The sequence below is a fragment of the Gopherus evgoodei genome, chromosome 9 (genome assembly GCF_007399415.2).
Source record: "Gopherus evgoodei ecotype Sinaloan lineage chromosome 9, rGopEvg1_v1.p, whole genome shotgun sequence".
Lineage (NCBI taxonomy): Eukaryota > Metazoa > Chordata > Testudines > Testudinidae > Gopherus > Gopherus evgoodei.
In genome coordinates this window covers 51,480,757-51,494,262 of record NC_044330.1, presented here as the reverse complement: position 1 = coordinate 51,494,262, position 13,506 = coordinate 51,480,757, and the positions used below count along the sequence as shown (strand labels likewise).

At 45.9% G+C, this 13,506-nt stretch overlaps 1 protein-coding gene across 3 annotated transcripts in view; it reads right to left on the bottom strand.

Annotated features, from left to right (window-relative positions):
* The window catches only part of MAP3K13 (mitogen-activated protein kinase kinase kinase 13), a 159,989-nt gene that overhangs the window by 17,140 nt on the left and 129,343 nt on the right, over positions 1-13,506 (bottom strand). For all 3 annotated transcript variants that reach the window (XM_030576405.1, XM_030576404.1, XM_030576406.1), the window contains 7 exons: positions 13,074-13,232; positions 10,357-10,515; positions 7,057-7,165; positions 4,814-4,923; positions 4,512-4,628; positions 3,398-3,535; positions 602-1,370 (listed from right to left, as the gene is read on the bottom strand). In XM_030576405.1, coding sequence (XP_030432265.1) covers positions 602-1,370; positions 3,398-3,535; positions 4,512-4,628; positions 4,814-4,923; positions 7,057-7,165; positions 10,357-10,515; positions 13,074-13,232 — 1,561 coding nt within the window. The remainder of the gene's footprint in view (positions 1-601; positions 1,371-3,397; positions 3,536-4,511; positions 4,629-4,813; positions 4,924-7,056; positions 7,166-10,356; positions 10,516-13,073; positions 13,233-13,506) is intronic.

The window sequence follows — 13,506 nt, the reverse complement described above, 5'->3', positions numbered from 1 at the left end:
GCAGCATCTGCGGCAAATTTGGAGCTCCTGCTCCAAAGCATAGTAGAGGAACTAAAAGCTTCTCAAAGAAATGGTTGTAAGAATTTTTTTTAAACATAGGCAAAACAATACGATTTTCCCTGACTCTGTTCTGAGAAATGGCTGGACCATTTTTTCTGATTTCTTTTTCTTTAAAAAAAACAAACCAAAACCTTTAGTCAGACACTTGGCCTTGTAAGTTTCAGTCCAAACAGTTAATGTTTGGCAAAGTTATATGTAACTGAAAAGAGTCTTATAATGGGATGTGTGAGGCCACATTAACCATATGCAGTACTATTACCTCCACCTATAATCTTCCCAATAAAAACTACTTTAAAAAGGATGTCAAGGTTGCAAAACAAAGCACACAAATTAAAATTAAAGTTGCATGCACAACTTTAACTCTACCCCTTTGTGTATGGATTGCCATACAAAGTTTTTTTTTTGTTTGTTTTTTTTTTGTTTTTTTTACAGAGTCAGATACTCTCTCTCAAACAATACTATACCACATTGTACAATTTTTTTCTGGAAAATTTTAAATATTAGACTATTGTTATTTTAAAGACGACTTTGTCGTCTTTACCTTTTGAATAGGTCTGGGTTTGCAAGGTAGCACTGGAGCAGCCTGGTGTTGAGGGGTGTCTAGCAATGACACTGACTTGAAGCTGTTGAAGTCCTCCTCCTCCATCTTTTCAGGAAGCTGGGCTTTTTCGTACAAGGAACCACACATTGTTGATTCAGGGTGGTTCATCCCTGGTTCAATGGACGGCATCTGTTTCTGACCACCGTTCGCCTGTCTGCACTGAGGACAGGGGTTGTGTGGGTCTGCTTTACAACACTGCCAGTGATCAACCTTGTGTTCCTCATTCTCCAGATTCCTCCGACAATCTGCTTCCATAGCAGTAGAGATGAGATCGGGGCTGGAGCCGGACATGTGCCTTTGGGCATGGTTACTGAGGGGGCTCCGCAGGGCTGCAGCAGGGCCAAAGTACCTCAGGTTGTTCGCACAGTTTGCGATGTCTTGCCCCTGGATGTTTAGCCTGGGGTGATGGCCATGGTAATGGGGGTGACTATGCTGCTGGTGCTGCTGTAGGCTGGAAAGATGAGAATGATGATGATGATGATGATGATGAGAATGAGGTGGCTGGGGTGAGTTGTCATGTGCTGGTTGATTTTTCAAGATCCCTGCAAATTCATTATAGCTGCCTTTGCTGTTCCCTCGTCGGTGACGTGGTTTGCAGCGGTATCGGCCTTTGTTACTGAGTGTTGACATTTTGGGACTTCCTGAGACCGGTGAGCCATTGGGTGCCACCTCTGCACTGGAGATGCCCTCTGATTTCAGCAGGTCTGGCCTGGGAGACAGATGAAAACAGGGATTTAACTTTGGAGGTAGAACTAACCCATGGCATCACTCCGGGACCAGTGACCTAGTCAGCAGGAGGAAGCACGACAAGCAGCTGCACCAGACCCTTCTCTCTACAGTCTATGGACATTCTTTCCCTTCTGCTGATTGGCTGTTGGCTCCAACTCACTTCCCTCTATCCCCACTCATGGCCCTTTCACCTCTGTCTCTTTCACCTGTCTCTCCTACCACCCTCCCCAGTCCCTGTGCCCGATATCACAACTGCATGCTGTATCTTTGGCCGAACATATTGTGTTAAGTTTATGTATCACTGTGGGCCTGGGATGGTTCGTATGATTGTGTTCTACTGATGCAGGAGCGTTACCACAGCACCTCCAGGAACTAAAACAGCACGGGGTGATTAAAGGGGAATCACTCACGACTTTAAACATCTGCAGAGTGGTACCACCAATTGGAAGGCTTCCATATACTGGTTCAAGCTGCGTTTTCCAGGGATCAAAAGACTAAAAAAGGGCTTTGGGCATAAAAAAGCTGTGTGTTTAAACTGACTCAGGGCCCTCTTTCTGATCCAGCAGGACCTTATGTCCAAAGTCCCCAATCCATGTTGAAGGACTGGAAATATTTTGGCCTACTAGGGCCTCCTATGATTGATGGGGGACTCCTGGTATGTTTAGAATCCCTACTGGAACATTTATTGTTTTAATGTTTTCTCTGTAATGCCTTTCCCTTAAGTATAAATGTGCTTGATTAGAAAGAGCTGTGTGGTAATTTGTAACTGCTGGCAATACACTGGCTCTTGGAGAGAAAGGCATTGGACTTCAGGCAGACTGGCTTGCTGGGGACACCACTGTGTAAGGCAGGGAGCTGTGCAGCCTTAAAATGCTCAGTTAGGAGGAAGAGAAACTCAGGTCTACGCCCAAGAGAGGTGACAGCTGGGAGCTGGAAACCTTAGGCAGATGCCCTTGAGGGAGCACAGGAGCAGTTACCCAGAAACAGTGACAGTCCTCTCCTACCTTTCTCTCCTCCACAGTGCTTTGTCTTTCCATTTAGTTAACCCCCTCCTAATAAAGCCTCTTTTGTTTTTAAATTAAAAACCCACTAACTTCCCACCAATAAATCACGGCACTAACACATCTGCTTGTATGTTCTATCCCTTTCCCACACCCTTTGTCTTGTCTATTTAGCCTGTAAACCTTGGGGCAGGGACTGTATCTTTCGATGTGTCTGGGCCGTCCCAGCACAATAGGGTCTCCAGGTAGCACAAGACAGACAATAAAGCAGTCAGTTCATTTCAGCTACACAGGAATAAACATCAATCACTGATTGTTAATTAGGGTGTAGAATCCCAACAACCGAGGAATACAAAACTAGGGAAAACGGCTGAAAATCGATCTGCATGAGTGTTGCCTGAGGTCATGCAGGGACTGTGGGGACGAGCTAGGTGCCTCAGCAACAAGGCCATCCTTCCAGCTGACTCGGATCCTGTTTCTGGCCACTCTCCACATTCCTTCCTGCACTAGCGTCAGGGCCAGCAACGAGCCGGCACTACATTTGCTCAGACTAGAAGACATTTGTTTCTCCCTGCCAGCCATGCAGACTCCATGGGGTTCTGAGTGTCATGCTGGGTTCTTTCTGGCTCCTGTATCACCACCAATAAAAAGATTCTGTGGACCCAATGTTTCAACACAGCTGCCCACGTGTAACTGAGGGCAGAATTTGTCCCTACAACATGAACTTAATTAACAACTGTGTTTATGGTATGGCAGTCAGACTAGAGTTCAGCTTACTCACTCTTAGCTGTGCTGGTTCTGCTTTGCTTGCAGGACTCAAAGGACAGAACCCCGTTTGGCACTGAAGCAAGCAGGCATATTACAGAACACGCAAAGGAAGCAGCTTTGTTGTGCAGGAATCAGCCATTTTCACCCAGTCACATTTCCAAGACGAACCACACTGTCACTCTCTTGTGTAGGACTTGCTTCCCTGGCTAGGATTTTGTTTTGTGCAGAAGTTTCCTACCGTTTTGTCTGGGTCCCTGGCTTATGAGAGACCCCCTTCTTCTTCATCAGCTTCTCTACCGCAATGGGGTGGATTATTGGTCTGACTGGATGACGCTTGTAAGTCCCAGGATATTTCTTTTCCACCGCTTGTTCCCGTCTGAAATACAGAACAAAGAATAAATCTCTAGTCTCCTCTTTGTAAAATGGAAGTTACTGCTGGATTCAGTGGCGGATTAGCCACTGGGCCAACAGAGCCCATGCCCAGGGGCCTTAGCCAATTGGGTTGGGCGTGGGGGCTTGCCCTGCCCTGCCCGCCTGTCTGGTGGCAGAACAGGGCAAGCCCCTGCATCCCAACCCCGACTCCTCAGCAGGAGCGCCAGGCGGGTGGAGCAGGACAAGCCTCTTCACCCCAATACTACTCTACAGCAGAAGTGCCAGGCAGGGAGAGCAGGGCAAGCCCTGATTCCACTCCTTGGCAGGAGTGCTGGGCAGGCGGGTGAAGCGGGGCAAGCCCCTGCACCCTGATCCTGCTTCTTGGCAGGAGCGCTGGGGTGGAGGAGTGTGGGCAATTGCTCTGGCCCAGGACCCCACAAAATTGTAATCCTCCTCTGGCTGGATGAAGAAGCAACTATTGCATAAATGGTGATGCACACTGTGTGCTTGTTTCACGGACTGACAAGGTGTGTGGTGTGTTTTGCACTTACAAAGGGCCTAATTATTTTCTACTTTCTTTGCAGAGAGCAGGTGTCTTATCTGTGGCCCTGGTACACAGTTTAGGGAACACTGTCTCCCCTCTTTACAGAGGGGCTGATGGAAGAGACCATTTAACACAGCTGGTAGCAAAATATGAAAGCTCTCTTCTCTCAGTCATCAGCTGCAGGATGAATGGAGGATGTTTACAATAAGGAGTCTGTCATTCACCATCCTTAAAAAGAATACCCTCCAATCTGGACAATGACTTAGAGAAATCAAGCAGAGACTCAGCCACCTGGTCCTTTATCCAGGTCTGGAAGCTTGCTGCTAGAGGCTCAATCCGAAGGCATGCAGAGTAGTCTGTTTATTCCCAGTTCAGAACCATCTCCTGTATACAAGCATATGTGCATGTATGCTCCCCTCTCCCCAGATATACATACTTAATGAGCTCCTTCTCGCGGACCTCCAGCTGCAGCATGATGGCGCTGAGCTCCATGTACAAGTTATTGGCTCGCTCTAGCTTCCTCTCATAATGTTCACGGATATCTAATGCGTGCCTGTTAACAAGAAAGGAAAACTAAGGCTCAGCTGGACAACCCGGGGATCCTGACCCAAGAAGGGCAAAATAAACCTGTCTTATTTGAGAACGCGGGAGGGGTAAGTTAGCAATGTTCTATGGCCCAGTTGTCAATAGGGTTTATCTCGACAGGTAGAGAGGTAAGGGGTGAGATCCACGACAGACCTGAGCTCTTCTCTTCGGCGACGAATTAGCTCTTCATCCAGCCGGTGTATGCAAGTTCCTTCACTCTTAATTTTCTCAAAGTGCTTCTTTACTTCTTCTCTCCATTCAGCCTGTGGGATGGCATTTTATATTCATGGTTATACAGCTTCATGATTCATGGCAGAGACAACTCTGCAGCAGAGGAGTTCATTCTTCTATTACTGGGTCATTCCCATACTCAGGCTACCATTTACACGTGTCTGATCACCTGTCTACCAAAGAACCTCTGTCCTGACCTGCCACACGCCTGCAGTACGGAGCCACCTTACAGCCCATCCATCCCAGTCCTGGCCTGCAGCTCTCTTTTGCTATTCCAGCATTAGGGCTGCCCCCAGCAATGCCTAGTAGTACCGCCTAGAGCCAGGTATAGCGCAAACAGGCATCATGCAAGTTTCCACACACAGCTCTGCAACATACTCAGTCCTGACCTGCAAAATTCCCTGTTATCTGTGTTCAATCTATCGAGACTCTTAAACTTCACCCACCCTGCCAGTATGGAAGCGCTCTCCAGGTTCCAGCTCCCCCACAGACACTACAAAGCACATCATATGGAAGCAAATGTCCACCTGGCATTAGGGGTCTCAAAGTCATTTCACACGGCCCCTGAGTTAAATCTGAATTGTGCTATAAAACCGCAACATTCACTGTCCCTCAGTGAGTGCGTACTGTGAGATCCCAGCTCTAAGTGGCTATTGCAGGCACTAGGTAAGCTGGTAAGCTAAGATTGCATATGAGCTGTTTAGTGATCTTAAGATATGTTTTCTCCGTAATGCCTTTGTTCTGAATAAATAATACTTATGAAGCCTACAAAGGCTGGCTGATCACTGGTTAACCCCGTCAATGCTCCCAAAAGACCAGGATGGCAGGTGCTGAACTTAAACCGGGGTTGCTAAAATGATCATAGTGAACTGCAGCCTAACTCCCTGCTCTGGACGGAGAAAGTCACAGAACCTTGCCCCAAGTAAGATGATAGCTAGAGACCTAAGCCTGGTGCCTGCCTTCGAGGAGGTCACGAAGGAGTGAGAAATGCAGTTCTCTCGGGAACTATGACGTCAGGGACTGAAAGTGGTCCCCATAGGACTCCTGTATTCTGCCTCTGCTCCCTCACATACAGTCAAGCGGGTTGCATAATGAACCCTACCTAGTCTGCTTCCTGATTCATGATTCACAGCTTCATGCTTCATCAGCAGAATATTCCTATTTCTCACTAAGCCCTCCCATCCTGTCACATCAGTCCCCCACAAATCAAAGCCAGGGCATGCCTGCATTTTCACACTGTGCAGCCCACCCAGGACCCTAGTCCCAAGGTCTCAAGCTGCTGCCAAGAGTGACAGGAACCCCATGGAAATAAGCTCTGCTGCTCATTGTAGTTCTATCCTAATGAGTGTTTGGTCACTTCCCAAGTCTATGAGGCCTGGAAGTGTGTCTACAGGCACAGTATTAACCTTCCAAAGAAGTCACTAGCCCTCGTGGCCCTAATGTGTAGAATCACACTTCATGTGCTCGCTCACCATACAGGACAGAGGGGATCATCCCTGTCTGTCACCCTGTGAGCAGCTGATAGGGTCGGGGAGCTGGGACCCTGGAGATTCTGCACAGCTGTCTTTGTCTCCCTGCTCTAGGACAGCTGTGGCTTGGCTGCAGCCTGAGCTTGCTGATACTGTTCTGTCTGTCTGGTCTGCAAATGCTGTAAACTGCTATAAATGCCGGACTGCAGACCAGGCTTGCTAGCCATCTGTAAATTGCATAAAGGCCTATTGGGCTGCAGGCTGAACTTGTAGCTGCTGCAGCTATTGTTGTGCTATTCAGGACTTCTTTCACTTCTGTCTTCTGGGTAAAGGGTGTCTGGAAACACCACTTCTGGTACAAATGTCCCCACTCTGTTTTCTGAACACAGCAGGTGCATACACACACGGTTTGTGTCCAAAGCATAATCCCTTCCTAGCAGAAGCCTCTATTGTTAACATAAATAGTAAAACATATGCCTCAGCCTAAGATTTTTCTGAGGTTGGCTTATTATTGCATTTTCCCTTGCAAAACCCTCCTGTCCTTGCCCTAGTTCTCTTTTTCCCTCTCAGACACAAACCAACCCATTACATCCTGGGCTGGAGTCCCACTTGGTCTGGCTTCCAGGATGAGTCAGTAATAGCTGTGAGACCCCGTAGTCCTCCAAGCACCACCAGCTATGGCCAGTCTGCATTTACCTGAGATTTGAAATAGGTCTCCTGAGGGGTGGCAAGAACGTCAGCAGATGCAATGTCTAGGTGCATCAGCGTCTGTCGGAAAGAGGGACGGTTCCGGGGCTTGCTCTGCCTGAACAGAACAACAAAGTCAAGTTAAGGGGACATGCTACAGAGTTAAAATCACACTGAAAGTGTTTTGCCCCCTACTGATACAATTAACCATATGGGTATGTCTTCACTAGATTTATTGCATCTAAGTCAATCCCCAAGCGCTCTCCTGTCGACTCCTGTACTCCAGCTCAGTGAGAGGCGCAGGAAGAGTCAATGGGGTAGCAGCAGCAGCCGACTCACCGTAGTGAAGACACCGTGGGGAGTAGATCTAAGTACATTGACTTCAGCTACCTTATTCACGTAGCTGAAGTTGCATAAGTTAGATTGACCCCCCCATCCTCTCCCCCCAGTGTAGACCAGGCCTTAGATTGCTGTAGCTGGAAAAGAGCAGAGTAAAAAATTCTCTTTCCCACCCAGTGTGTTTCCTTGGAGCACGTGACAGCTTGCTGTGTGTAAGCCCTTTCACTGTTGCACTGTAGTCAGTCTTCCCTTCTACAACAACAGGGCAGAGAGAACATTTGTAAAAACAGGAAACTGTGATTGTAAGAATCACAAACGTCAGCAGGTGGCTCAAGGCAGGCAGAAAATGAATCTACTCTAACTCATTTGGTGAAACCGACTAGATTTCAGCCAGGTGTCCCTTGAGTTTCTCAATCTGTGACTGACATATTTAGAGCACCTCTTGAAAATTACAGGTAGTGAAGAATAGTCAGCATCACAGCATGGTTTCTTCCTCATTTTCCTAGTATACTAGCCAGAACGGATGGCTGCTCATCTTGGCTAATGTAGGAGAATCAAGGTATTCTTTAATATTCCACTCCCCTTAGGGATTCCCTGCCATTATTGAGCCTGAAGGATGAAGACTCAGCATTAATGCCCTTCCTAAGAACAAGATCTTGAGCTCCGTAACCTGGCAAGAGGGAGAACATGACCCACAACCACATGGGTAAAGTCCCCAGTCCAGCATGCAGCTGGATTATCTCGATAACTAGCTCATGACCAGCCATTTTGACAGAAGCAGCTAGGTCCCCAATAAAAACATATTTCCTTGGGAAAACTTGATGTCAAACTTGCAGGTATGAGATGCAGGTCAAAAAATAGGTGGATCTGTCTGCATGTCAAATAGAGAGGTTTCTGTGCACATGAGGAGGTATGCAATTCTTAACTAACGAACAGCTCATAGACCGTACTGCTCCAAGAGCTGGTAGCTGTAGAGCCAACAGATGAAAAAGAATTTGCCAGGATTATATTAATGGATTAACAGATTCCAGGGACCATTGAGATCATCTAGTCTCACCTCCTGTATAACACAGGACATAGACCTTCCCCAAAGACATTCCTAAAGCATTTCTTTTAGAAAAACATCCAGTCGTAATTTAAAAATGGCTGGTGATGGAGAATCCACCACAACCCTTGGTAAATTGTTCCAGTGGTTAATTACTCTCACTGTGAAAAAATTTACAGCTTATTTCCAGTCTGAATTTGGCTAGCTTCAACTTCCAGTTACTGGATCATTTTATACCTTTGTCTGCTAGACTGAAGAGCCCATTGTCAAATATTTGTTTCCCATTTAGGTCTTTATACACCCTGATCAAGTCACTCTTAACTTTTTTTTTTTGTTAAGCTAAATAGATTGAGCTCCTTGAGTCTATCACCATAAGGCAGGTTTTCTAATCCTTTAATCATTCTCAGGCTCTTCTCTGAACCCTCTTCAATTTACCAACATCCTCTTTGAATCGTGAGCACAAGAACTGGATGCAGGATTCCAGCAGCAGTGACAAATATAGAGGTAATAAAACCTCTCTACTCCTACTCGAGATCCCCTTGTTTATGCAGCCCAGAATCGCATTAGCTCTTTGTGCCAGAGCATCGCACTGGGAGCTCCTATTCACCTGATTATCCACCATGACCCAAATCTTTATCGGAGTCACAGCCTCCCAGGATAGAGTCCCCCATCCTGCAAGCGTAGCCTACATTCTTTGTTCCTAGATGTACACATTCAGCCATATCAACACACATACTGTTCGCCTGTGCCCAGTTTACCAAATGATCTAGATCACTCTGTATCAGTGTATCATTTATCACTCCCCCAATTTTTGCGTCTGCAAACTTTATCAGTGATGATTTTGTTTTTCTTCTGGGTCATTGATAAAAATCTTAAACAGTGTAAGGCCAAGAACTGAGCGTTGTGCGACCCCACTGGAACACACCTACTCAATGATGATTCCCCATACAAAGGACCAGAAAGAGGGGAGACATGATAGCTAACATAGATGGGACAGAGTCAGACAAGATTGCTGGGGCTTCCAAGCTCTTAAACATTCTTGCTAATTTGGATATTTTCACCCTCAGACTGCAGAATTTTCAGGGAGGGGCTTGAGAAGGTGTCCTGAGTGCAGAAATAATATGGATCAGGGAGCCAAGAGGCAGCATCATCCTCAAATTGACACAGATAATTAGCTACAGCACAGAGAAGGTGCACCTCTCCAGTTCCCAGCAGAAACAGAGACCAGACTGCCCCTCCTGCAGATCGCAGTCTCTCCTCTTTCGCCACCTAGAACCATGCCAAGGCTGGGAACTGGGTTCCTCCTCCTTTGTTCCTATTGCTTCCAATTCTCCCCTCTTCCTCTTCTGAACAGCACTCCACTCAACTCTCCTCTCTTCCCACCCTCCACGCAGCTGTTCCATACCACTCACCCAGCTCCAGATCCACAGTCCTCTCTGAGTGACTCCTGGTTCTCCTGTACTCAGCCATGGTCAGGATGAGCCTTTGGCCACCTGCCTCTTCACCCTCACCTCCCCATTCGATCTGCTGCTCTCCAGCATCTCTCTCACTTGCCCTGGTCCTCCCCAGGCCCTGCCATGTCTGATCTCTCCATCGCTAAGTTCCTTTCTCTGACCACCCTTGTCTCTTTCAACATCAACAGCATAAGTAAGTGCATGCTGTTTGTATGAACTCCAATGCCTTACTGGTCACAAGTCATTTTGCTTCATGGCAGCGGGACACAGGATGTCAAATGCAGCATAGTGTGCTACCAGCACACAGTTGCTCTCTCAGCAGCAGTGGTGTTTTTTAAAAAGAGAACTTTGCTCTGGATCCCACCCTCCAGTTCTTACTCAGGCACCATTTCCACTGACCCCATTGGGAGTTTGGCAGAGCCAGGACTGCAGGATCAAGCACCAAGTCTGTGCAGGAGAAGTGGCTCTTACCATGTTTGCTTCATGAGGATTTTGAACCCATCTGGACAGGTAGAAGGGACAGGAAGGTGCAGGCTGTTACTTCCCACTCCCCAGATGATAGCTGAGGAATCTACATCCTTGTATGGAATCTCTCCTGTAAGCAGCTCCCACAAAACTACCCCAAACGACCTGTTGCAGAAACATAAGGACAAACTCACAGTGAGTTACACAGAAAAAATTCTGTAACAGACTCAGATTTTCTGTTCGGTTATCAAAATGGGCAGCAGCTTACATCTGGTTTTGGATTTTGAAAATGGATTCAAGAATGGTTCATATATTTAACTAGATAAGGGTGTTATCCAGGGATATAGTTTACACTTTGTGCAGCCTCTCTCTGCCACTGTCCTAAGCCCTAGCCTTTTAGCCACAGTTGCATCGGTTTTCACTTTCACTTTACACTGAAAAGCTAAACCAAATCCTCCTCCTTTTTGGGTTTTTAATCTCAAAAAGATACGAAGTTATGAGCAAAATACAATGGAATATGGATAAAATCTACAATGGAAGGTCATAGTCTTGCCAATTGCAGTAAACTAAATGGTGAAGTTAGTTTTCCTAGCTGTAATCATTGTTGATCAGAGCTCCCTTGGTTTGGGACAAAGTGAGAATTTATGTGTATTCATGATAAATCAGCTAACAGATTTCCTTTGGGTTTTTTTTTTTAAAGCAAACACTCCACCTGCTGGCGTGTTTGCTGAACTATCCATGCCCTCTGCAGACAAATGCTTCCAAAGCTAATGAAACACAAAACAGCCCCCACTATTACAATGTGAAGGTGAGGAAACAAACACAGCCACTGTGTAGGTGCCACTATTTGGACATTTCAGACTCCACTGGAGATTCCCTCTAGTCCTAACTTGAAGAAAGATGAATGAGAATTGTGTTAAAGCCAATCATGGCTAGAGAAGTATAAGGAGAATCTGTCCAGAGCAGGCAATCCACACTACAAGAAATGTTTCAGAGTAGCAGCCGTGTTAGTCTATATCCGCAAAAAGAACAGGAGTAACTTGTGGCACTTTAGAGACTAACAAATTTATTTCAGCATGAGCTTTCGTGAGCTACAGCTCACTTATTCGGATGCATAGAATGGAACACACAGACAGGAGATATTTATACATACAGAGAACATGTATGTATCTCCTGTCTGTGTGTTCCATTCTATGCATCCGAAGAAGTGAGCTGTAACTCACGAAAGCTCATGCTGAAATAAATTTGTTAGTCTCTAAGGTGCCACAAGTACTATAAGAAATGAAAATTACAGGTAAGAAAACTAAATTTGCCTTTCTCCTGTAATGAATCCAAGGCTCCAGGGAGAAGTCATTCCTTGCTACCTTTTGTAAATTATAACTGCCATCTACCAACCACATAGAGAGCATCATAAAATAGTAAACTGATGCTAAAATGGTTAGTACAAAGGCAAAAGAGAAGTAACGAAGAGACAAAGCACTCACTGAATAACCGTTCCAGAAGCTAGAATTAGCCTGAGATGCAGAGATGTGGTAGTGAGTTTCAAAGTCCAAAATACTATATCCCAGAAGGAATACCATCCTTCTATCTCTTTCTCTACATATCCTTGCACACTGACTACATTTTCTAGACCTGAAGAAGAGCTCTGTGTGAGCTCGAAAGCTTGTCTCTTTCACAAACAGAAGCTGGTCCAGTAAAAGATATTACCTCACCCACCTTGTCTTTCTCATATCCTGGGACCAACCTGGCTACAACAACGTTGCATGGAACAGAAGAACATGATCCTGTGTTTGTTCACTGTTTTAATTCTTTAAGGGACAGGTTTCGGGGGCCCACTTCTGTGAGGTGCTAAGGACCTTCATCTCTCAACATCATAAACATCTACATACACTGAATTTTTATTGCTTTCATAGCCCCACTCCTCATTGTGGAGTATATAATTAGGGCCCTAAAATTCACAGCCAGGAAAAATGTGTCATGGACCGTGAAATCTGGTCTCCCCCATGAAATCTGGTCTTTTGTGTATCTTTACTCTATAATACACAGATTTCACAAGGGAGACAAGCGTTTCTCAAACTGGGGGTCCCGATCCAAAAGGTTGAAAGATTATTGGAGGGGTTTGTGGTATTGCCATCCTTACTTCTGCGCGGCCTTCAGAGCTGGGTGGCCAGACAGCGGCAGCTGCTGGCCAAGGGCCCAGCTCTGAAGGCAGCAGTGCAGAAGTAAGGGTGGCAATACCTTCTCACGCCATCCTTTTTCCTGCACTATTGCTGGCCGTGGCACTGCCTTCAGAGCTGAGCTCCTGGCTAGCACCCGCTGCTCTCTGGCCACCCAGCTCTAAAGGCAGCGCTGCTGCCAGCAGCAAAGAACTAAGGGTGGCAATACCATGATCCCCCCTACAATAACCTTGCACCCCTTCGCACCCTTTTTGGGTCAGGACCCCTACAGTTACACCACCATGAAATTTCAGATTTAAATATCTGAAATCGTGAAATTTATGATTTTAAAAATCCTATGACAGTGAAATTGACCAAAATGGACATGAATTTGGTAGGACCCTACATATAATACTTAGCAGCATCTCTGAGAATGGAAAATCCAGTAGAGAGCAGTGAGACAGACCTTCTGGTGAGGAAAGAGTGCTGATAATGCTATATAATGGGAAGATCTGACTGGCTGAAAGGAAGGTGAAGATGTGTAATTAACATGACAGAAGTGCTTACCAGATATCCACTTTTTCAGAGACGGGCTCATTCCGTATCACCTCTGGGGCCATCCAAGCCACAGTGCCCGCAAAGGACATTTTTGTACTTTTATCACTGAGTTCTTTAGATGTACCAAAATCTGAAATTTTTACTGCATCTGTATGAGTGACTAATACACTGGAAAGAGAGGGAAAAACACAAGGTATCAGCAATGAGAAAATGCTTTGCACTTCCATAGCAACTTTCAGAAGTGGATCTTAAAGTTCTTTGTCATCTACTAACACTGCCTGGTATAAACTATACCTATGTTATCAATGGGCAAAGTAAGGGTGTAGGTATTAGTGGTTTATCTGGACCCTAGCAGCCAGGAACTAAAGCTTTAAAACAGTTTGATCAGTAAATTTAATGAATTTGCTAGTTTCAGTAAATTCTCTCCCTCTGTCCAGAACAA